The 26,041-nt window shown below is 39.9% G+C and overlaps 1 protein-coding gene across 4 annotated transcripts in view; it reads right to left on the minus strand.

Annotated features, from left to right (window-relative positions):
• Nucleotides 1-26,041, minus strand: part of Sik2 (salt inducible kinase 2) — a 106,402-nt gene that overhangs the window by 24,217 nt on the left and 56,144 nt on the right. For all 4 annotated transcript variants that reach the window (XM_057767824.1, XM_057767825.1, XM_057767822.1 and 1 more), the window contains exons 4-7: nt 15,223-15,384; nt 2,653-2,777; nt 2,130-2,253; nt 735-955 (exon numbers count right to left, since the gene is read on the minus strand). In XM_057767824.1, coding sequence (XP_057623807.1) covers nt 735-955; nt 2,130-2,253; nt 2,653-2,777; nt 15,223-15,384 — 632 coding nt within the window. The remainder of the gene's footprint in view (nt 1-734; nt 956-2,129; nt 2,254-2,652; nt 2,778-15,222; nt 15,385-26,041) is intronic.

The raw sequence follows: 26,041 nt of genomic DNA on the forward strand, positions 1-26,041 counted from the left end.
GAAACAGTCTCCATAAAAGCACTGTTCTGCTTTGGGGGAGGGGGCTGTTGTGCAGGTCCTGTGTATGCTGTGTATGTTCTACAAGCATGCTAACTATTAGATAGGAAAGAAAAGCCAAAAGGAAATTTCCAGGTTCAAAGTTTTCTTCGTTCTATAACCATTAATGTTTCTAAATCATAACTTCACTTGCTTCTGTCTGTTTAGTTTCTCTGGTTCTCCTAAACCCCACCGGCTTCCTTTAATCTAATGTTTTCCTTTTGGTTCTTGGTTCAACTCAGTCTTGTTCCATATATATACATTTGTAGTTCATATTAACTAGTTTAATACCAATATGGAACTTCATGTTTCACTTTAGCAAAACCTTGTTTTCTTTGGAGATAGGGTCTCACTATGTACCTCTGACTGTCCTTGAACTCACAGAGATCTGCCTGCCTCAGAGTGCTGGGATTAAAGGTGTGCAACATCATGCCCAGCTTACATTCTATTTTTAAGCTTCAGACTTGGCCTTTTCCAAATCCTCTGAAAATTCTTTTCTTAGACTTTTTGGCAGAAAGGGTGAAGGAAGGGTTTAGAGATTCAATAACAGCAATTATAAACAGACTCTATGTAATCATCTGGGTACCCTGAACAGTACATTCAGGCATTGGGGATGGATGTGCTAAGACTCGGAAGACAGGTATGAGCATAAAGCTTCAGACCTTCAAACATCTCTAGACATATCTCCATCACTTTACCTCAATAGTCTTCTGCTGATCAATTCCAAGGCTGTGCATCAATCGCAGAACCTGTTCATTAAATTCTCCAATGGATGGCTCATTTTCTTGTTCTTGTGGATAGAGAATAGGTCTCTGTACAGGAACTTCTATGAGCATCCACTTGTGCTCCTTGATTTGAGCTATGCTTAGCCGTTTGGAAGGATCTAGGACCAACATCCTTCTAATAAGGTGTTCACAATCTGTGGAAAACACAATGTTAAAAAGTTGCATAGATCACCTCCAGGCATACTAGCATGGCCCATGTGATTTTGCACAACAATGCTAATTTTCCAATCATTCACTGGAAAGCAGGACAAATAGGCAAATGAATGCATGTGGGGTAGACTGGTCAAGTTCAGATGCTAAACAAATACTTTAACACACGTGAGTATAAGTCTCTATGTACTACAAGAGCCTTCCGAGCGCATTTTATCTAGTCACACTAAGGAAAAACAATGCTAAGCTCCATTCTCAGAGCAGGGATTATGAAGCAATCCTCAGTAGTATCAAGGCATGTTCAGTAGAGGCAGCTGGGAGAGCACCGTGTTTTTTCCAGTGAGCTGCTGCTCTTCTCATCAGTGTTGCCAAGGACCATGTATGCAGCTCTGTTTCCGATTACATTATGTACACTGCAGCTGCAGCTATGAACAGCAAACTCTTCACCACCCTCCTCCAACTCAGACTTCTGCCACTCACATCTCTCACGCCCTGTGCTACGTGCTTTGTGCAGAATAGTTTCATCATCCTCGCGACACCTCTAGGGAAGGAATTACTGTCAACTCCACTTCACAGATGAGCCAAACTGCCCGGTCAGGGAGTAGTGAACTCAGGATTCCAACCAGGCAGTCTGTCGCCAGAGCCTATGTGATCTTGCCTTCCCAAGAGCATTAATTATGTCTGCTGTTTCAGGAATGAGATAAGGATGGAAACTAAGGAGTAAATCAAACTGTTGTCCCTTTGACAGACCAAAACAAGACAGGTAGGGATTGTGGCATTTCAACTGAATTTAGCAACGTTCTACCAGTTGACTTTGAATTTAAAAACATTTAATTCTGCAGATATATTTCATATATAGAGTAAAATGGTTATAAGCCTGTATCTATGGAGTCTAAAATAAACTGGGCCATTTATAGACCTAAGCTGAATGGGAAGACTTGCTGCTCTTAATCTGGGTAGCTTCTGTTCTCAGTTACAAGGAGGAAGGCTGGAATTTGTCTTGTCTACATAGAGGCTGTTGAAGAGCTCCATGGCTTTTAAAATGACTAAGTCATTTTATCTGGCACCCAAACTCTCAGCAGGGAAACTAACTTTGGCTAGAACTTCATACAGCACAAATTCTGTAACACACGACTAATATGATGAACAGCTTGTTACCTTCTGACATGAAATATGGAATCCGGAATCTTCCTTCCAAAACTCTCTGCCTCAGAATAGGGAGAGTTGGTCCGTCAAAAGGCAGAGCTCCACAGACAAGGACATAAAGAACAACTCCCATGCTCTAGGGAAGAAAACAATGCAGTCGCTTTCAGAGAGAACATCAAACACTCATTTCCCACACACCGCCACAGCTCTTAAAATCACATGGACTGATGGCTTCCTCTCCGAAGTTCCCCTCTCACTTCCTGTGGTGAGAGTAAGCATAATAATACCCAATGATCTGAACTTGGTCACTTTGCTTGCCATATTACTTCAAGTCATTGTTGATATTAGAATGATAACACTTGTCTCTAGAAATTCTTTCCTAGGGACCCACTTCCAGATGCTCTGACTAATTACAGTACACTGGATGGGGAGAATATAAAATCTTATTCATCTGTTGAGTACCAGGAGCTTCTAAGATAGGTCAGAGTACCAATTATCATGACAGATACATTAACATGTCAAAATAAAGCCATACCCATATGTCCAGCTGTGGCCCTTCATATTGCTGCCCTTCAAAGACCTCTGGGGCTGCATAAGGGGGGCTGCCACACCATGTTGCCAGCAGTTCACCAGTTTTAAAGAAATTTCCAAAACCGAAATCTATTGGGATGGAAATAAATGTTACTTTCATTTCTGCTCTAACTACACTGCATTTCTCAGTAATTAATTTTATAATTTGGGATCACTATGGTCATAATATATAAAGATGAGGGTGACATCTATCTTGTACTATTCCCCTAGTAACTACCACAATGATAAACTAACAATAAATGAACACTGCTGAATGAATGCATATATGCTGAGTTCTCTACTCAAACAGAACATGTGAAAGATAGAAAATGACTTTAAACCGTGGTTCTTGATGCTGTTTTGACACAGGATCTCACTGTGTGGCCTGGGCTAGCTTTGAACTCATCAGTTTCCTGCCTTGCCCTCTCAAGTGCTGGGCTTACCTATAGACGTGAGTCAACAAGCCCAGTTCTTAAACCATGCCATTTTTTTTCTCTGAAAGTTCTATTTGTGTGGATTTGATTATTGTAGAATGTAAGTTACTTGGTTACTTGATGATTACTTTTTATTCTGTATAGTCTATAAGAGGTTAAATGAGTGCTGGGTGGTGGTGGCACACACTTTTAATCCCAGCACTTGGGAGGCAGAAGCAGGTGAATCTCTGTAAGTTCAAAGCCAGCCTGGTCTACAGGGTAAGTTCCAGGACAGCCAGACCTACATGGAGAAACCCTGGCTCGAAAAACCAAAAGAGGTGAACGAGTAGAACCCAATTAAGTAATAACATATACCAGTTTTGAGTTAACCAAGAATTATAAATACTAATTCTTTAAATGTTGATTCATACATCCTACTATAGGCAGATATACACCTGACTATCTCATTAACAAATGATAGCATATGGCCTAGTCACAAGTCACCCATCACCACTGTCACTTATGTTCATTTCTGGGTGTAGTGGCATTATACTTCAAAATAATTGCTAATCTTAGTCACACCGAATCCACAATTTTCATATCCAGAATGCACTCTGCAAACACTGTACTCATAGTCTTCAATATGCACACGTATACAAGTTTTCAGTGTGCGTTGTCATAGATATATGTTTGCCCTTTTGTTAAGACTCAAGAAACAAATTCCTACTGTTGTACAAGTTAGGCCCATACTCTCTTGTGCTTTGAATCCTTAAACTGAGAGGATCTGGCTCTCCACTAGTATATACACAATACTGCATGCACAGGGAGCTTAAACAAAGACTCAAAGAAGAGTGGATCCAGTCTCCATTGTCAGACAGACTGGCTTTGGGAACAGGGTCAGCACCTGTGAACCTTAGTTTTCCCACCTGCAAAGTTGCAATCATAAACATGCCCAGATGGCAGCTGTTATGCGGGACCAATATGCTAACATAAACTCCTGCTTTGTGCCTTGAGACAACACACATTAGTAACTTGGAGAAAATAGTCTCTCAGCCTGCTGACCTAAGAACAGGTGGGCAGCAGGCACAGTAATGACTGTAACCATCTCATCTCTGCTTCATGGAAGAGAAAAATAACTACAAAATTAAGGAGAACTAGAACTGACTTACAGTTTATCTCTTTCTAACTCTAGTGCCATAGGAAAGGTTTTTACTTCTCTGAAGCTTATGTTTCCAAATCTATACCAGTGAGAATAATCAACCTGCCCGGATAAAATACAGTGAAGATGAATGATTATACCTATTTTTTTTTATTTATTTTTATTTATTTTATTTTTTTTTTGGTTTTTTCGAGACAGGGTTTCTCTGTGGTTTTGGAGCCTGTCCTGGAACTAGCTCTTGTAGACCAGGCTGGTCTCGAACTCACAGAGATCCGCCTGCCTCTGCCTCCCAAGTGCTGGGATTAAAGGCGTGCACCACCACCGCCCGGCAAGATGAATGATTAACGATGTAAAATGCCCAGAACACAGATGTGAAATGTCAGTGCTGCTTCTGTGAGACCACTGTTACCACTACTGCCTTCAGGAGAAAGAGGTCACACAGAACTACACAGGAGAAGCAGAAAAGCCAGCAGGAGCATAAGGCGCAGGAGAGAAAAGATGGTGCATCTGGGAAAAAGCCTCAGCCCATGCCTGTGGGGCATATGAGGACATATGAGGTCAGGGGTGCCAACCACATAAATCTTTACACCACCCCAGAGATCTTTGTCTTCTTTATCTGAACTCAATGAATAGCTACTCCTGCCACCAAATCACTCATGCATAGAGATGTTTCTAATCTTTTAGAAAAACTACTCTAGAATGAGTTAGGAATTAGATACTCAGGTCTACTTTAAAGAGGAAAAGATTAATTTCCTATAGAAGAGATACAACCAACTCTGGAATGCAAGACTGATTGCAGAACCTGAAGTAGGCACAGGGATGAGTGCATTTTAAACCACAATGGCAAGATGAGTTCTTCGGTCTATGTAAACTGAAGATACTCTCCAAGCAGCATGGTAAAAGTTTCAATGTCTTAAAGAGTCAATGGAATTTCTGGACAACCAGGTGAATTGAACTCTGCGGAGGGAGGACACAAGCCTGTTGGGAAGACAGCCTGGCATGTAGCCTTGAGGTCACTCATTGGTACATTTCTTAGTAAGACAGTAAGAACTGAGGAGGAATCACTGTGAGTAGGGTAGCCCTGTCCAATCTAATCTGTACAGATGTAGGCAGAGAAAGCATCCTGTTCCATTACAAAAAGGTGGTACTAAATGGACACTTATGTATTTGATTCTGTAGAACAGTCAGAGCCATATTGAATAGCAGCCAGACTCACTAAATTGTCACAGAACCATAACTGCCCACATCCGAGAACCTTTACCAGAGCACTTCCAAAATTACATTTGTGATAACCTGGTAAGTGTTTTAACAGTTAAGTAGAAAAAGTACTAATGCCACTGAGACATACTGTGTACTGAGCAAATGGCAGCGAGGGCCTCATGCATGCAAGGAAAGCTACAGGTGTAGCCCAAGTCTTTATGCCTTTTAAAGGGGCTTTATCGAACATGTCACGTGGTAATCTAAGATCTGTGAGGAGTCTATAGTAAAGCAATGTAGAAGACTGATTTCAAGAGAAAGTTAAGCACTTGTGAGAGATGACGTGGCTGGCTATGACCCTGGAGACATGGACCAGAAAACTTTAACAACACCTTTACATCTTTCCATGACACAGTGATCATAGCTATTTGTGACCAAGTTAATAACTGTCAGGTTAAAGAAATGGCAATGAAAAGCATTTTAAAAGGCCATTTATATTTCTTCATAAAATTTGGATAATTTTCTTCATTCATAGCCTATAGCTTTCTGTAAATAGCATACAGTGAATGAGTAAGGAGTGAGCATGTAGATGAAATAGGAACATTCACGATTTCTGATTACCATTTACTAAAACAGAATTGACTATACAACTGGCCTTCAGTATCTCTGGGGGACTGGTACCCACAGTGGGTACCAAAATCTAGATGTTCAGACCCCTTATATGAAATGGGACAATATTTGCATACAACCCCCACACATCCTCCTACATACTTTAAATCATATCTGGATTATGTATGAAACCTAATAATCTAAATAGTTGCTTAGTGTATAATGACAAAACCAACAAAACCAAAAAACAAGGCTGCACAGGTTTAGTAGCGATGTAACCTTCCTGGGCCTATCGACATAGTACCCATGGGCAGTATTTCCATCTGTGCTGGGTTAAATCCCAGGATGTGGGACGCACAGATGCTTGTCTCTTCACTATACACATGCATGCTGTATGTGTGTTGTTAGCCACTGGACAAAGTCCAGAGCAAAGTCTCACAACAACTCAGAATAGTTACAGACCCCATCATCTCCAACTGTGGGCAAGGGTCAGGGAAACAATCAGTTGGACACGCCTTTCTTTAATCTAGACTTAGATTTCAGGCCATGTTAGATGAAAAAATTAAACGGGAAAATGTTTCCTTTCGAGCATGGCCTCATTTCTACTTTTAAAATTTCATTTAAAAATATTTGCTTGTTTATGTATGTGTGGAGGCATGTGCCTGCCATGGCACACATGTGAAAACCTGTTGGGATCAGTTCTTTCCTTCTACCATGGGATTCCAGGGATTCAACTCAGGTCATGAGGCTTGTCAGCAAACCCCATTACCCATGGGGAGCCATCTTGCTGGTCCTAAATCTCACTTTTAAAATGCCAAATATAGAATAATACATATTTATGGACTATAAAGTGATATTCTGGTATGTTTGCATTGTTCAATGGTCAAATCTCACAAATTAAGTCTACTACCTCATTAATTACAATTCCCTGTTACAGAGATGTTCATCACACTGCTGTACACTCACTGTTGTAAACACCTGACTCTGAGCTACAACAGAATGCTGCTGTTATTTATTCTGATATTCCAACTGTTCCAACCTGCTTCATTTAACATTGTTTTTCTAAAGCTAGTTTTAAGTACTCCTGTATTTTTGGACACCAGAAGATTACCCAAGCTCATCTTGTATCTTCTTTGCCCAAACCCTTAACACCACTACTTCTCCAAGATACTATGGTTCTTTTTGTTGAGTAATAAACCTAGATTAGACCCTAGATCTGTACACTGATATGTTAAGTATCATCAGTTACAACTGAGTTGAACTGCATTCAAATACAGGTCAGGTGTGCTTGTTTAAACTGTTCCATCAAAGCCTTAAGTATACCACTAGGCAGAGTTTAATATAACTTAAAATCGGAGGTAAGACTGCCCAAAATCCAGATCAATCCTTACCACTAAACAGAAAAGAAGGATTTTAAATTCATTTCTGTACCAGGCAATGCTGACCTATTGGGTCTTTTATCAGCACCTTACCATGTGAATGAGAAGTTAGAATGTTTATAGAGCTCTATCTTAATTCACACTTACATTCATTTTCGGAAGCTATATTCATTCTAAGAGTGCATGATGGAGCCGGGTGGTGGCAGCGGCAGTGCATGCTGGGTAGCACTGGCTGCACTTGGGAGGCAGAGACAGCCAGATCTCTGTGAGTTTGAAGCCAATCTGGTCTACAGAGTGAGTCCCAGAACAGCCATGATTATACAGTCCTGTCTCTAAAAACCAAAAAAGAGTACATGATGGGCTATGCAGACAACCCTGTCCTCGTTATGCCAAGATGATGCCTGTTTTCCTCCCTGTGACACTAGGCATGTACTCTGAAGTTTCACTCTCACAACAGCTTCAAGATTTCCCAATACAGCCACACTCACTCATTTGGTTTATATATGGTTTCAGTATTTATAAAAGATAGGGTTTGGGCTAGAATCTTTAACCAGAGTTAAGTCACTAACACTCTTGGGACTCAAACCAGGCCTCAAAAGCCAAGACACAGAACTGTCTCTAATGTAACCAGTTATAAGCCACAGGGATCACACATTAGGGCTAGTAGTGATTTCTGCCCTGTGTTCTGAAAGATAACTGACCTTTATTGTCCTGATAACAAAAACCACCATTACTGTCATCATAAATAACATGAATTACCAATGCCCAAGCACCATTAGCGAAAGGCCAGTGTTTTAGGCACAAAAGAGCCAGATAAAGAGTAAATCAGCTGTTGATGATTACTGCGTAATGGAAACACCAAGCACAGGAGCGACTTCTGTTGTTACAGCAGTATACAGCTGGGAACTGCTACAATGCAGATTTTGATTTAGCAGGGCCTGAGCTTCTGTCCCCCTGGCCAGCTCGGAAGGGTCACTATGAGTTTGAGCATCAAGGAATAGACAACAGCACAAGCTGTGCCTAAGGATCTAAGGATAACTAACTGTTGGTCAATATTTACTGTTGCAAAATAATAATTACCAAACACATTCAGGCTTTTTTTGTAATTAAGAATTTGTTTAGTAATCTTTTTTTCAATCTTTAAGTACTCTAAGTCATTTTTTAAAAATATTTATTTATTTATTTATTATTTATACAATATTCTGTCTGTACGTATGTCTGCAGGCCAGAAGAGGGGACCAGACCTCATTATAGATGGTTGTGAGCCACCATGTGGTTGCCGGGAATTGAACTCAGGACCTTTGGAAGAGCAGGCAATGCTCTTAACCACTGAGCCATCTCTCCAGTCCCCCATTTTTTTTTTTTTTAATCTTTAAGCTAAGAAAAAGTAAGTAATTTCTATAAACCACAACTCGGGCAGTTTTTAATCTCTCTGTGTTATAATGTCTATTTTAAAATTTTACAAAAATCCTTGGTTTGATGAGGGGGCTCTGTGGGAAAAGATGCCTGATGCCACCTTATGACCTAAGTTCAATTTCCAGGACCCATGTGGTGGGAGTTGAGAACTGACTCTCCCAAGTTGTCCTTTGACCTCCACACTGGCACACTTACCCTTCCCTTCCAATATACAACATATAACACATATACACATACTAATCAATATGATTTTAAAAATTAAAAATAATTATCTTGCTGAGAAGCAGATGGCTTAAGGGTTAAATTTAACCTTTCTTAAATGACCAATAGAATTAGGCTATCTAGCCTGATGAAAGGGAACACATTTGTAATTATCACTGTAGGAGCGAAGACAACAATCAGAAGTAAATGAACACTGACAAATGAAAAGTAGAGAGTGACAGGCCAACCCATGCACAAACTGAAAACGGATTAGCCAACATTGACTTCAATGCAAATTTTGTTACCCAACAGCAAGAAAAAGCTTGTTGCTTTGTTTATCTCCAAACATCAATCACTCTAACAGGAGGGCACCAGAGCTGGGATGAAATGTTATCCTCAGACCGGTATGATCATCTAGAACCATTTAACTGTGCCCAATCAGGGAGTCCAAGAGCTAAGAAACAAAGAAACGATCATCCTTAGCCTTAGTGGAGACAAGATGGAAGGTCAGAAATAAGTGGAGGCCTAGAGCGCTCCTCCACTGTCCCAGCTTTAGAAACTGAGCTGCAAAGCAGGACTGATGAACGTATGGCATCAGGCTTTCGTATGCAAGGCCACTTGCCAGTTTTAAACAATGTCAATAGTAATTGGAAGGTCAGTAAGTATTTCTTAATAATTCCCTCTTTCACCTCCATCCGTTCTAATTTCTAGGGCAGAAGACCGAAACTGTATACACAGATACCTTATCTCAAAGTCTTCTAGTAAGTGAAAAGCTGTAAGCAATGGCAGAGGTGACAGGCTACCAGTCAAGTCAGAAAAGAAATGTTTTTGAACTAAAGATAAGTGACTTCTGATACACAGGTCAGACTAATCTAGCTAATTCTATATTACTAATTACATTTAAGGTTTTGCACAGAGGGAATGTTGGATCAGACAAATACTTTCAAATGCAAGTGATGCACTTTCTGTGTTCCTTTATTATCGGCATTGACAAGACTCTAGGCCAGTGGACTTTATGTGCTGAAGGAGGTTATTTGGCCATCGAAGTTTTACAGCTTTATTTTAATGGAATCAATTATGTCTCAAATGCAAGCAGCAGCCTCCTTTTACTGAGTGCTTACTTGGTGCCAAGAAATTTAACCAACAATTTATTTTGCAAACACTTGAACAGGACCATGTACCCTGGTCTTAAGTACTCTGCAAATATTAATTCAAGTAACAACCACTATGAGATATGAACTTGTGCCATTCCCCCTTTACAGATAAGGAAACTGAGAATGGGGGCGGGGCGGGTAGTGAGAAAATGTCTCCAGGTCAGTAAGCCAGTAAGCGGCACGACAGGATTCATCCTCAAGTGGTCTGTTTATTACCTACTATACTGAATTGCCTCCTCGTCTTAAGTAATTATTAATCTCTATACACTGTTCCTGAAAAGCATAATAATTTCCAGTTAACAGAACAGAAGCCCTGGCCTGGAGAGGTTAATTAACCTAGCCAAGGTGACAGATTCAGATGGCATCACCAGAGTTTGTATTGGCATTGCCTGTTACCAACCTCAGGACCTAAGCCCTGATAAGTCCTAAAAGTGTCTCTGAATTATGGTAATTAAAAAAGATGTATTTTTATTATTTTATTGTTTTAAACTATTGTGCATATGTGCATGCATGTGTACAGAGTCCAGAAGAGGGTGCTGGACCTCTTGGAGCTGGTTACAGAAGGTTGTGAGTCACTTTGTGGGTGCTGGGAGCTGAACTTGCGTCCCTGGAAGAACATCATGAGCTCTTCACTGCTGAGCCATCTCTCCAGCTCTGAGTTGTAGTTATTTTCTGAAAACTTCCTCTAAGTAACTAATATATTTGAATCACAGGTATTATTATGAAACTTTCAAAATGTGAAAGTTGGAGACTAAAACTAAAGATAACTTACTTTAATGCATTAAAAATCATTAGCCATGATGTCGAGGAAGGAGCAGTGCTGCAAGTACAGAATCCCTGAAATCATGTTGCTCTGTTTCAGCCTTTCCCCTCAAATGCCCCAAGCTCCTATTTCATGATTGGGACAACCTGAACAGAGCTGAGGGTGAACCCATGGTTCTGCACTGTTGAGTTATTATTACAGGAAGCATAAGCTATAAGCTAAAAATTAATCTCAGAGCCATGCTTCTGTATTTATGAAAACTAACCAAGATTTATACTTCTAGCTGTGCGGTGGTGGCTCACGCCTTTAATTCCAGCACTTGGGAGGCAGAGGCAGGCAGATTCTGTGAGTTCGAGGCCAGCCTGGTCTACAGATGAGTTCCAGGACAGCCAAGGCTGTTAACACAGAGAAATCCTACCTTGAAAAATTAAAGGCGGGGGGGAATTCATACTTCAATTTCTGTCTTTTAAATATAGGCACATTTTAAATGAAAATTTGATTTTGATTTGCTCTTTGAACTTTAACACAGGCGGCCTAAAAGTTCACACTTAGCAAATTATAGAGATCTTAATAAGCAAAAAAAGCAGGGGAAAAGTTAATAAATTTAGCAATAATTCTGTCTTGTTTTCCTTTTGATTTCTTTACATATAGTCCCACAGAACAAGTGTGGTACATTTCTTTAAAAGTCAAGAATTCCAAGATATCAAAGGATTATTAAATGTAGGCAGGGCCATTAAAGCTGTAAATTCTTTTGATAAAGAGCAAATATTGGGTGGGGGATTATTTAAAAGACAAGTTTCTAATCTGAACTATCCCTTCTGGCCCACCCAGCTCCTGCCAGTGATAGAGCAGTATATCTCAGCCCTTACCAGAGAAACTCTTTTTACAATAGATAGTAATACAGAGGTCACATCTGGTCAATGTGCAGAGGATAAGACTGCTGTGGTCCAGTCCTAAGTGAGACGTGTATACCACACCTTCTCCCCTCAAGGCTCAAGGATCATCCTGGAGGGGAGGGGGATGTAAGAGCCAGAGGTAGTGGATCTCTGCAGCAAAACAGTACTTGCAGAGTACACAGAGGCTATGGCTTCTTGCACAAGACCTGAACAGAGGCCAAAATCTCAGCATGTACAGGGGCGGGGACTCATGAAGTTCCATTCCCAGCAGCAACAGCTATTCACAACTGACGGCTGCTGGGGAGGTAGAGTCAGTTTTCCTCAGGGACATATAGCTCCTGAAAGGCTATCTTGTTTCAAAGGAGGCCCCCACGAACAAACAGACAGCACTAGGTAGACACAGTGAGGGGGGGGCAACACATGACATTGGGAGGGAAATGTGAGTGGTAGATTTGATCAAGATACATTATATGTATTATGAAATTCTTAAACAGTTACAACCCCTACAAATACTCGAGAGAAATTTGTTTAAAAAATATGTCTAGCCAGGCGGTGATGGTGTACACCTTTAATCCCAGCACTCGGGAGGCAGAGGCAGGCGGATCTCTGGGAGTTTGAGGCCAGCCTGGTCAACAAGAGCTAGTTCCAGGACAGGAACCAAAAAGCTACGGAGAAACCCTGTCTCGAAAAATCCAAAAAAAAAAAAAAAATATATATATATATATATATATATATGTGTGTGTGTGTGTGTGTGTCTAAACTTTACACATGGAGTCCTTCATGATCTGTCCCAACTGACAACCTGACCAGTTCAGGTTCTTTCCTATCAGTTTTCACTGGTACTTGGCATAGCTCCCTAGCTGGAGCCTGTAGCTGCCTGAAGTAGTCTGGAGTTCTCAGACTGTGGAACACAGACTCACATAGGGATTCCACTTGATGACTGACACATGATACCTGGAAAGAACAGAGGAGTGGCCAGAGATCTCATTGGAAAGAACAGAGGAGTGGCCAGAGATCTCATTGGAAAGAACAGAGGAGTGGCCAGAGATCTCTCTTGGAACTGTAGAGCTGCTGCTGATTACCTGTGCTGCCTCAGAAAGTTATCTGACCTTCTTGCATTTGGTTTTCCCATTAAAAAACAAAACAGGCAAACAAACAAAAATGCTGGTGATAGCTATGCAGCTTCCAAGTACGCTGTGAAAATGAATAAGAACTCAGAGAGCACCTGAAAACAGCAAGGGCTTAATACAATGTCAACTGTCACTATCTGAATCAAAGGGAACAATTCTAGACACCTGACATTTTACCTATCTTCCATATAATTAAGAAAGCCTTGAAGCGTTCATATTTACTTAAAAGCAAAAATGAAAACAGCAAACCCCAACAAAATGCAAACTTAAGTGCTGTATGGCATCAGGCACACTGCACTAACCTACCTATATTTGAGGCAGCATTATAGTAAAGACAGACAAAGTTTGTTATCGCCTTGAGCAATAGTCTGTATTTCATATTCACAAGGTTTTTGAACACCTTGTAAATCTCAGGGTTCAAACTTAAAGTCTCAACACCTTCCCCTTTTCTGTACAGAGGGCTTTTCTGTAAAAGGTAATTTTTAGGCAGCTGATACTTTTAATAAGAAAATGAAAAAAATAATCCAGAAGAGAAGGCTGGCAAAAATAAGTAAAATGAATGAGGCCAAACAGAAAGTAAAACAAACAAACAAATAAATAAATAAAAAAAATAAAAGATGATGGGGGGGGGGAAATCCCAGAAATGAAAGCAGTAAACACATAAAAACTAAGATCTTAAACCAACAACCCCTTATGGAAACACTGTTACTATGTATTGCATTTTTATAACAAAAGGTTAGAAATCAGAAGACACTCCTCCCCTTCACCAGTGCAGTCCCAGGACTATTCCATACACTAAATTTTCCTGTGTTCAGCTCTCACGCTTTCAAGCCATTTCCACGCTACTGCCAGAGTTTGCTGATATGCAAAGCTAATTTTGTATTCTAATCCCACTTATCCATACTCTAAACTTCAATAGCTTTGATTCCCATTAATTATGAAATAGATGCTCAAATCTCTGACAAGACATTCAAGACCGTTCCTACTCTGTCCCCTAAGCTGCTCCTCCTCTACTGCTCCCTTTGTGAATATGAAGTTAAGATCTTTATCCCAGTCTCCATCTGCCTGACTATGGTTTCTGCTTCTGCATTTTTGGCAAGCAGTTAACTCTTTCAGGCATAAGTTCAAACACTTCCTGATCTGGGATGCTTCCCTGGCTCTTCAGGTTGACTGATGCTCCATCATTTAAGTTTCTGTCCAAGTTGGTACATAGTTAGACCCTTGCTACTTTTGTATGTGGTACAGGGGAACTGAATCCAGGGTCTTGCATATGTCAAGCAAATGCTCTCTAGCTGAGCTCTATATATCCCTAGCTCTGTACATACTATTTTTCTGTATGTGTACAACTGAAGGTATAATTGACAAAAAACTTCACACAATGTGAAATTTTGATATATGTATATGCTATGAAATAATTTATGCATATCCCATTATATTTAGCATAGCATAATGCCTGGCATATATTTTACCACATATGAGTGAGTTTTGACTATATGAATTAAGAAATTCATATTGTTAACTTTAATCCCAGAATTTGGGAGACAGAGGCTGGTAAATCTCTGTGAGTTCAAGGACAAACTGCTCTACATACTGAGTTCCAGACCAGCCAAGGCTACATAGTAAGACACTATCTCAAAAGGCAAAGATTAATAAAAGAAGAAGAAAAAGAAACGCCTATTAGGAAATTTAATTTTTTTTTTAATAATTGAGTTGGGCATGGTGGTACATGCTTGTAATTTCAGAACTTGGGAATCAACTATCCTAAGATGGCCTGGGCTACATAGTGTGAGGCCAGTCTGGGCTAGATGAGACCCATGAACAAACAAACAAACAAACACCCATCACCAACAGAACCACAGAAACACGTGTGTGATATGTCTCTGTGTTGTTCTCAATCTGCTTCCATCGCCTTTTCTTTTCCTTTTGCATCTTCACTACAGCCACCAGCATTAGAAGAGAAGCCAGTTAGAGTGAGGAACCAGAACTTCTGGCCCTCTCCAGCCATCCAAAAAGTCTCACTTTTGTCCAACAACCTCCCAAGAAATCAGACCACTTAATACAGTTCTGCCCTGTATACGTTAATAGTAAACAGATTTTCTTTTTTACAGCCACACACAGGTAAAAACATCTTGCTGAAGACTGACTCTGCTTGCAGGGCTCTCTCCATACAGACAAAGACTCTCATCTGGTCACTTCCCAGGCACAGTACCCCAGTTACCTGCTATTTTGATATTCATGTTGTTATCCAACAGGAGATTTTCAGCTTTCAGGTCACGGTGCACAATTTTTCGGCCATGGCAATAATCAACAGCAGACAGAATTTGCCAGAATTTTCTCCTGGCTTCAGATTCATTTAACCGGCCATGATTAGCAAGATAATCTGTAAAAGAGAACATTTAGAATCATTTACCAAAATAAAATAACCTCAATATTAGCATTTAAGAAAATTTTGACAAAGTTTATTTAATGAAAAATTACTGTTCTAATAACACAAATAATGTGTTTTCCAAGTTTCTTGCCTTTGGAAAAGTAATCTCAACTAATTTTACTTTGAATATATAAAACAACCTGGTACTTAGTATGAGGTCAACATTAAAACTAGATGATATGACATAATCAGAAGTCTTCCATCCTGGTTCCCCTCCTCGGTCTATAGGTAACTTTTTGGATTTTGGTGTCTTTTGGTGTTTCATTTTATAATAAAAAAATGTCCACAATTGTCTTTTTCCTACCTTTTACATAAGAACCCATAAACAAACTTCACAAAAACTTCTCTTTTCCTTTAGTTCATTATAAACATTTCTCATATTTAATATAATTATGTAAAACTGAGGGCTCAGACAGGGTGAGTTGACAGTTATCTCTGTCCCCAGGAAATAAGTTCAAGGCCAGGCTTAGCTACATAAGACCTTGTCTCAACCTCACACCAACACCTTCTCAAAAATGAGGGGTGGGGTGTTCAGAAGCCAGGCTGCTAGAGTTTAAAATCTGTCATAGTTGCTGACCATGTGATCTTGAACAAAATGCAATCTCTATAACCCTCCATTTGCTAATCAAAAATGGGCTCATAAGAGAATTCCTACAAGGTTATTTATAAAGATTAAACAACAACAACAACTTTCAGTTTAAATGGAGAAAACCATGGTATAGGTATAGAAGTCTTCAAAAAAAGCATTACTCCAGCGGTAACTTACTATTGTTGTTGCTATTATACTACCAGGGTTGATTCAGGCTACCTCCCTTTTCTACCCATCTGCCTTTTGTGATGTGGTTTCTATGCGTCACACCTCACTGAAATTGCTTTAAGGTCAAGGGCAATTCCCCTAGGTTAAATCCATTATCCTTTCTCAGTTCTCAACTTTGAAGGCCTTTCAATTATATTAACACTTAGCTGGTCTCCAACTTAAAACACCTCTCTCTACTGGTTCTGTAATTTCTTGGTTGTCTTCTATTTCCTTCACTTATGTGTTCTTACTCCTTTTCAAATTACAAGAAGCTACTACATTCTAGTTGGGCCATCACCTCTTCCTTCTTCTCCTCTTTTTTTCTTTGTTTTTTTTTTTTGAGACAGTTTTTCTCTGTGTAGCTCTGGCTGTTCTGGAACTCACTCTGTAGACCAGGCAGGCCTCAGAGATCTGCTTGTTTCTGTCTCCTGACGGCTGGGAATGCTCTTTCTTCCTTCTTTAAAACAATGTTTTCAAGGTTCATCCCAGTCTAGTACACTATTTTGGATTTTTTTTTTAAGATTTATTTTCATTTTCTGTGTGTGTGCCCACAGAGGCCAGAAGCAGGTATCAGATAATCTGGAACAGAAATTATGACTGTGAGCTGTCATGTGGGTGCTAGCAACACCAAAGTCAGGTTCTCTGCAAAAGCAGCAAGTGCTCTTAACTGCTGAGTCATCCCTCTAGCCCCAAGGCTTACTAATTAATTAATTAATTTACTAATTAAAAATGTAATGTATGAGTGCTCTGTCTGCATGCCAGAAGAGGGCATCAGATCCTATTATAGATGGCTGTGAGTCACCATGTGGTTGCTGGGAATTGAATTGAGGACCTCTGGAAGAGCAGCCAGAGCTCTTAACTGCTGAGCCATCTCTCCAGCCTTGGGTCTTTGTTTTTTTTTTTTTTTTGGTTTTTTTTTTTTGGTTTTTCGAGCCTGTCCTGGAACTAGCTCTGTAGATCAGGCTGGTCTCGAACTCACAGAGATCCGCCTGCCTCTGCCTCCCGAGTGCTGGGATTAAAGGCGTGCGCCACCATCGCCCGGCAAGGGTCTTTTGTTTTTTAAAGATTTATTTGTATCAGTTTTATTTACATGAGTGTGTGTATGTAGGCCACATGTGTGTGTGCTGCTGTGACAAGAGGGCACTGAATCACCTGGTGCTGGAGTTATCTTTGTTGCTAGGAACTGAACTCAGGTCTTTTGGAAGAGTAGCAAGTACTCTTAGCAGCTGAGTGATCACTGTAGCCCTGCTTTCTTTTTCTATACATAGTCTTTCCTCACAGAACTAATCTAAATTACCACCTTTGTGTGGAGCACCTTTGGTTTCCATTATTCTTAACTGGACAATGTTATTTAATTTTCTCCTTAATTTTTCACCTCAGGGATGCCTCTTAGTCAGTGGTCTAGGACCTTCTGCTCATAGATCCTATGGAGAGCTGTGGTGGTTTGAATAGGAATGGCCCCCATAGACTCATGTGTTTTAACACTTGGTCCATACGGAGTGGCACCACTAGGAAGTGTGGCTTTGTTGGAGTAAGTGTGGCCTTGTTGCAAGAAGTGTGTCACTGTGGAAGTTGATTTTGAGGTTTTATATGCTCAAGCTACACCCAGTGTGGCACACAGTTTCCTTCTGCTGCCTGCAGATCAGGATACAGAACTCGCAGCTCCTTCTCCAGCACCATGTCCACCTACATGCTGCCGTGTTTCCCAGAATGACAATAATGAACTAAACCTCTGAATTATAAGCTAGCTCCAATTAAATATCTGAGAAGTTCAAGTTATACAGATTAGGGTTTATATAATAAAACAAATTTCTCATTCTGCTCTGATAAATCTAAAACTCAGCACACAGATTTTGATATGTAATAAATTCTAATCAGATACATGCTATCATCACTACATCACTATGCCGTGACAACCTTCCCTTCCCCCGAGAGACAGGGACAGCTTTTCCTCACTCTTATCAAAGAAATGGGAAAACTAAGCCAGTTGAGTTTCCTTAGGTTACAAGAATGTTAAAAATCATGTCATAATACGGGTAAGCTTCATATTCTTCAATTAGAAATGATCAGTTAGAGCTGAATGGTAATCTAAAAGATTAATAATTTTTGAAATGAAATACTTAATGTTAAAGGTTTGATTTATAATTTTCACTTTTTATGTTAATGTAGTGTCTCATTAAGTTACCCGTGCTAGCCTTTTACTTCTTATCCTCTTGCCTCAGCCTCTCCATACAGGTTCATGTGACAAGGTCAGCTCAATTTGTTGCAGAACCCAGTGATATTTTGTTCAAATTTTAACAAATAAAGCTTGCCCGAAGATCAGAGTGCAGAGCTAAGCCACTAGAGGTCTGCGAGTGGTGGCACACACCTTTGATTCCAAGACTTAGGAGACAAGAGAGAGGGGATCTCTGTTAGTTCAAGGCCACCCTGGGCTACAGGAGACTGAGTCTAAAAGAGGAACAGAGATCACACAAAGGTGATCCCAGCACTAGGGATCACACACCTTTAATTCAGCACTAGGGAGGTAGAGACAGGAGTGATGTGGCTGGGTGGGGTGGAGAGAGGAATATAATGAGGGAGGAGACAGGGGCTCAGTGCAGTCTGAGGTTTGGTGGAGTCTGGAGATACAGTCTAAGGACAGGATCACCCCTTCGGTCTGAGCACTGGTAGAGGTAAAACAACTCTCTAGTGGTTGGCTTCTCTGCTTCGCTGATCTTCAGCATTAACCCCTATATCTGACTCTGAGATTTTAGAATTCATGTTACAGATAACTGATTAGAAGCTCTTAACCAACAAATCTGCGAAGATTTCCTATTTCTAGTGACTCAATTTGCAGAGAAACAGTGCTTTAGGAATATGGAGGAAATAAACCCCAAAGTTTTGACAAGGCAATGAAAACTGGCTAATTTGTGTTTTTTTTCTCAAAAATTTAAAGATCCATTATTTTCTCCTCTAAAAAGATTTATTTATAACTACATACATATTTATATGTATCTTAAGTGGATTTGTGTACCACAGTATGTAGGAGTGCAGGTGACCAAGGAGATCAGAAGGTGGCACTGGGTACCTGACGCTGGAGTGGCAGGCAATTATTAGCTGCCTGATGTGGGTATGGGAACCAAACTCAGGTCTCCTCTGCAAGAACAGTAAGAGAACTGAGCCGTCTCCTCCTTACTCTCAGTTCCTATAACCAGATCTTATATTTTTCCTAACAGTTATTTCCTTTAATTAGAATTAAAATATTATATAAAACAAGATCACATTATTATTAAATCAAGACTCCAATCTGTCAACTTAGTTCTCACTGGTTCTTACCAATCTTTGATAAAGTGCAAGAAAGGAAGGTCTATTAAGTAAAACCCCAAAAATATTTTAACATATTAGATGTACTATATGGCATGTGACTTCTAATAGAAGATAAATTAGGTATGGGACCTGTGTTGAGATAGAATAATCTAGATTATCTTAATTTTATATATTTGGTTTAAAAATAATTTATAAAATCAAATTACATTCAACTTTTAACATTGAGACATTTGTGAATATAAACTACAGATTATAAACCTCATTTTATTCTGTTTATTTTTGTAAGCACATAATTATTTCAAATTATGTGTTTGACAAAAATTAAGGAAATTGTTGCCTGTGGTATACTCTGGCAGTTGCATTGTGTTCAGCAGTTTCCCTCCGTCAGGCTGCTCACAGCTGCTACTCTTCACTCAGTTCTAGCTGCATGGAGCTCCTGAAGGAAACTGCTCTTCTAAGAAGTAAGATGAGCTTTTAGTTACAGACTTTTTTATTTGAGACAGGGTCTCAGTATGTTGCCTTTGCCTACCCTAGAATCATTATGCAGATGAAGCTGGCTTTGAACTCATAGAGATCTACCTTCCTCTGCCTCCAGAGTGCTGGGATTAAAGACGTGTGTGCTACCATGCCTATCTAATTATACACTTTTTTATTTTAAAGGTTATTTACTACTGGCTTCCATGTTCTAGTGTTCAATAACAATTAAAATACTCAAATTTTTCTAAACTTATGTATAACTCTTAAACAAACCAAGAAAGCAAAAATACAACAATAGATATCAAATATAAGTATATAAGTTCAAAGGTTTTACCCAATAAAACACAGGAGTAAAATAAACTTCTATGACTTTTTTTAAAGTAAAAAAAATCCTAGCCGGACTAGGTGACGGTGGTGGCACACATCTTTAATCCCAGCACTCCGGGAGGCAGAGGCAGGCGGATCTCTGTGAGTTCAAGGCCAACCTGGTCTATAAGAGCTAGTTCCAGGACAGGCTCTAAAACTACAGAGAAACCTAGGGTCAACCACGCCTTATTTTGAGTCCTGGCTCTATGTCCCATGCTTTGTGACAGTGGCAAATTATTTAGCCATGGGTTATCTTTCTTTTTTTTTTTTTTTTTTTTTTTTTTTGGTTTTTCGAGACAGGGTTTCTCTGTGGTTTTTGGAGCCTGTCCTGGAACTAGCTCTTGTAGACCAGGCTGGTCTCGAACTCACAGAGATCCGCCTGCCTCTGCCTCCCGAGTGCTGGGATTAAAGGCGTGCGCCACCACCGCCAGGCTAGCCATGGGTTATCTAGTAATATGATAAAACTCAGGGTTAAACTGTTCTGTACTGAATTCTAACCAAATGGAAAATAGCTTAGGGAATGGGTTTTTATTACACACGTATTCTGTTGACTTTGGTTACACACAATACTTTATTCTATTGCAAGATTCTAGCAATCACCTTACAAAATACTTATTAGGGAAAAAAATCCCAATTCTGAACTACTTAATGGTAAATGAAGGTCTATAAAGATAAATGTACAAAGAACATGACAACATGACAGTGGTCCAGTTTCCAACTACATGGCATAGATTTTTTTTTTGGCTTTTTAAAAAAACTTCTGTGTCTTTCACATTATGCTTCCCGATCCCACCCATCCATACGTCCCCAAATAAAACAAAACAATTTTAAGAGAAAAAAGGAAAAAAAAAATAAAAAAGGAAGAAGGGGGAAAATCTCATGGAAGCTGTAGTGTGGCAGAGTGGTTCACACAGTAAACCCCTTATCTATACATTTTTAAATCCTTCTTATTTTAAATTGTTTGGACCTATCTAATGTGCTATACATCTTTTCTCCACTTCCCTCTCCCCTTCCACCCAACCCCTGCCTTCCATGCCCCCAATTTACTCAGGAAATCTTATGTTTTCCCCCTTCTTAGGAGGAACTATGTATGTCTCTCTTGGGGTCCTCTCTGCTACCTAGGTTCTCTGGGGTTGGGGCCTGAAGGCTGGTTGTCCTTTGCTTCCTCCATTGCTGGTGGGAGTAAAATCTTTGGAAGCTTTGAAAATCAGTAATGGTTTCTTACAAAATTGGGCATCAATCTACTTCAAGACCCAGCAATACCATTCTTGGGCATATACCCAAAGGATACACACTCACACCACAAGGACATTTGCTCAATTATGTTCAGAGTAGCACTATTGGTAATAGCCAAAACAACCTAGATGCCCCTCAAACCAAAGAATGGATAATAAAAATACGATACATTTACACAATGGAGTATTACTCAGTGGTAAAAGACAATGACATCTTGAAATTTGTAGGCAAATGGTTAGAGATAGAAAAAGCCATCCTGAGTGAGGTAACTCAGACCCAGAAAGAGAAATATGTACTTCCTCATAAATAGATAATAGACATAAGGCAAAGGATATCCATATATTTCTAGATGCAGCGTATATCGCAAAGAATCATTGGTCTAGTCTGAGGTCCCTGGTCTCTGCTGAACCATCAATGTTGGGCCCTCATTGGGACTCTTGCTGGACATCCCATTGCTGTACTGTGTCTTGGGGATCCTGTAGCCCTGGGTCCACAGGACTGACAGCACCCCCACCCCATCCATATTCCAGCAGATCACAGATGGGGTAGACATTGGGGTGGGCCAACACATAAGCCTGGTTCTGGGCCTGGGTAAATTGCAGGGTTGATCAGCCTGACAGCTCTCCCGTCTTCACCACCAGAGTGAGCTCTCCAGCACTGTCCTGGCTAGTTCAACCCCTGCAGCAATGAGCAAGGGGCAGGGCCAGTTCTCTGGCTTTCCCTTCTACAGGGTTGGTTCTCCCACACTCACACCTTCAGGGCCAGCTTTACTGTGTTGCTCAGGCTAGGTGTAGGTGCCACAGTGCTGCAGCTGATGAGGGGCAGGGCCAACTCTCTCACCTGCCTAAGGCATTGATGGGTGGGCATCTCTCTCCTGCCCATGCCGAGAACAAGATAGGTGAGTCATGGGGACAGCTCTCTCATGCTCACACCATCAGAATTGGCTCACCCACACCTCTGCCAAGAGGGTGGCTCTGCTGTGCTGCCCAGAAGAGGTGTAGGGCCTGCTCTTCGGAGTGTTAGAGCTGGTAAGGGGCAGGGACAGCTCTCCCATCTTCTTCAAGTGTTGATGGGGGGAGGATCTCTCCCACACTCATGGCAGAGATATTTTCTAAAAATTAGTTACATTGCTTTATCAAGTCAATCTGAAAATATAATAGCTTCTCCCCCATGAATCAAATTAAAGATGCAAGTTGAATCACTATGAGGTTAAACTATGAAGCTAAAGAGTAAGAGTAATCAGAATAATCATATTTATTTGTTTTTCAAATATCTAAATAACTTCTCCTGTCAAAGTACTTGGAACTTTGTCTTCATTATCTTCATTATTCGTCTATGTCAATAGTAAAGAAGACAATAACTACACAAATAAAAATGGCAACTACAGAGTACGGTAAATGTCAGAGATGCAGTGTCCTCCCCTGGAACCATAGGGAGAGATTTCTCTAAGAAGCTCCTATCCCAGCTGGGGAGAGAAGCATGCAAGCATAAGATAGCAGACACATGAAACCAAAGGAGAACCAGGGGCAGTGGACCAAGAGTGAGGAAGGGGATGGCACAAAATGCATCCGAGCCTAAGGAGGAGCCATTTTACAACATGGGGATACTATGGGAGGGTTTGAAGTAGTAAGCATGAGATCTAATGTGATTTACATATTACAAATCGAAAAATAATTAGAGATTTCTTTTAAAAAATAAGATGCACCACCGCTCAGGTGGTGGCACATGCCTTTATTCCCAGTAACTGACAGACAAGACAAGCAGGTGGATCTCTGTGAGGCTGAGACCAGTCTGGTCTACAAGAGCTAGTTCTAGGACAGCTAGGGCTGTTACACAGAGAAATGCTGCCTTGAAATACAAAAACAAGCAAACAAAAAAGGTGCGCATTTGAAATGTTAAAGAAACGTAGGTAGCCCTGCAGAACTTGATGGCTGATCTGGAACCATAGGGAAACTCAGTAACCAATACATACAGATTTATAGTTCATGTGAGAAAAGAAGGCTAAATATTAAAAATCTCACCATTTTAAGAAAAACACAGAGGAGCCATCATTAAGCAATGCTGGCTTATAGACAAGATGAGATAGTGTCTGAAACATGGTAAACTTTCATTAATTCCAGAGAAATCACTGGGTATGCTTACTGATTCTATGCAGTAAAGTTTCATTATTTCAAAACTGTCTTAGGCAGTTATTATTTTTTAAAAGGTAACTGAATAGTGTGGGAAAGTGCTACAATTCATATTTGATGATTATGTCATCTCAACGGTATTCAACATTCTCGACAATTCCCCTAAACAGGTATTTTTATCCTACTTATTTTTATCATCTCTATAGGGCCTCAAAGTCTGTTGTAAATTATTTCTGAGTAATGAATTTGACTGGACTGATAAATGAGTCATTCTAAACTGTACTGATGTGGTGTGCTATTTACTCAACTTATGCTAGTGTTATACTAATATTTATAAATGCAATCTGGTCACACGTCAACATTTCTTTACACAGATAAATACATTCAGATAGCTATTTTGATATGCAATTATCTCTTAAGAAGGGAAGAAACGTAGTTCAAATATTACGGTTTTGCAAATCACATAATTTCAAAATTATGATCCAAATGTCAAACCAGGAGAGTAAGATACTGATGAAGGAAAGATGTTATTTTGACATTTGATCTCCATATATAAAAATACACTTTTTAACAGATATAAGGCATTGTCATTTTTCACTCATAGAGAAAGGGGCAACACATCCACCCACCCACACATCCTTAAGTTTTCATTGAACTGGTCAGGTAGATTAAAAGGATGAGGCCATGCTGGGTTGGTTTATTCAGAAATGTGCATTAGGAAGTTAAGATTACAGACTGAGCTGGACAGAGCAGGAACAGATTTTCAGTGAAGCAATTGCAAACAAGACAGCAGAACAGTACATTAGGGTTCTTGAGTAAAAACAGTTAACAGAAAGTCTAGCCCTGTGTTTTTTCAAGCTATTTATCCTCTGCTTTCCTTTATTTCCTGGTTCAATGGTGGAAAGGAGCATAAATTATTAGGCAGGTTCTGAAGAATAAAGTATGATTCAATTTCAGAAGGAAGATAAAAGACACAAACACATTACTTATGACTAACTTAGCCAGGGAAGTAATTAAACAGACATCTCTAAAACACTGTCAATCAATTTAAAAAACATTGGGCTATGTTCTCAGCTCTTGGACAAATCAAATTTTGGAACCTTCACTTTCTAAGCATGCTGTGGAACAATGGTCTTTTATCCTGTCACTTGTATTATTTTTAATAAAACGCTGATTGGCTGGTAGCCAGGCAGGAAGTAGAGGCGGGGCAACCAGAACAGGAGAATTTTGGGAAGAGGAAAGAATCAGTCTGCAGTTGTTACCCAGACAGAGAGGAAGCAAGAAGAGAATGCCTCGCTGAAGAAAGGTACCAAGCCACGTGGCTAACACAGACATGAGTAATGGGCTAATATAAGATGTTATGAAAGAGTTAATAAGAAGTCTGAGCTAATAGGCCAATCAGTTTATAATTAATGTAGACCTTTGTGTGCCTCTTTGGGACTGAATGACTGTGGGACCGGGTGGGACAGAAACCTTGGTCAATATAAGCATATCTAACTAGCATAACCTCCAAGTTTACCTTTAATTCAATAACAATATTTAGATGGATCTTAGCTTTGTAAAGAAAAAAAACATGGTTTGCATATTTCCTTTGGTGTGTTTATATCTCATTGAGTCCCCTACAATTTCTAGTATAACTTCCCCCAGGGTCTTTATTTAGTTCTGGAAAACATCAAATATATTGTTGGGGAGCTCTAAAACCACTTGTCTAAGAGGACAAAATCCTGGATGGTAACGATCCATTGCTAGAAGCTAGAAGAAAACAGATCAAAGAAGTTCACAGGAAGGCCAAAAAAATAAAATGGCTGCAGTTTGGGCAATCTAACACAGGAGTGGAGCTTGTGCTTTTACCCAGGGTAGCATCAAAAACTAAGATCTGGCATCTCATGAAGCTACTGGCAATGTTTGGAGGGAAAGAAATACAACCAAATAAAAGAACTTTGTAGTCATTCAACAAATGTCCCCTTTCGACAGCAAAGAAATTGTTTGTTCATGTTTATGCAACCTCCTGGTGATGATGATCCTGACTACAGGAACAGATACAATTTTGAACAGGTTTCCTTTTGCAACCTTTATAATTTTAATGTTGGCAAAAGGACATGACTTCATAGAATTGAATTGCAATTTAACTTCTGCATTAAATGATGTCTGTAGGTGGTTCAAATGGTTAGTCTTGTGCTACAATGTGGAAAGAGATTAATCAAATTGTCACTCAGAGGAAAGTGAAGTACACTAGTACCCTGTACTGCTAAAACAAAGTTTGAAACAGGACAACTACAACACATTTTGGTTGCAATCT

The sequence above is a fragment of the Chionomys nivalis genome, chromosome 4 (genome assembly GCF_950005125.1).
Source record: "Chionomys nivalis chromosome 4, mChiNiv1.1, whole genome shotgun sequence".
Lineage (NCBI taxonomy): Eukaryota > Metazoa > Chordata > Mammalia > Rodentia > Cricetidae > Chionomys > Chionomys nivalis.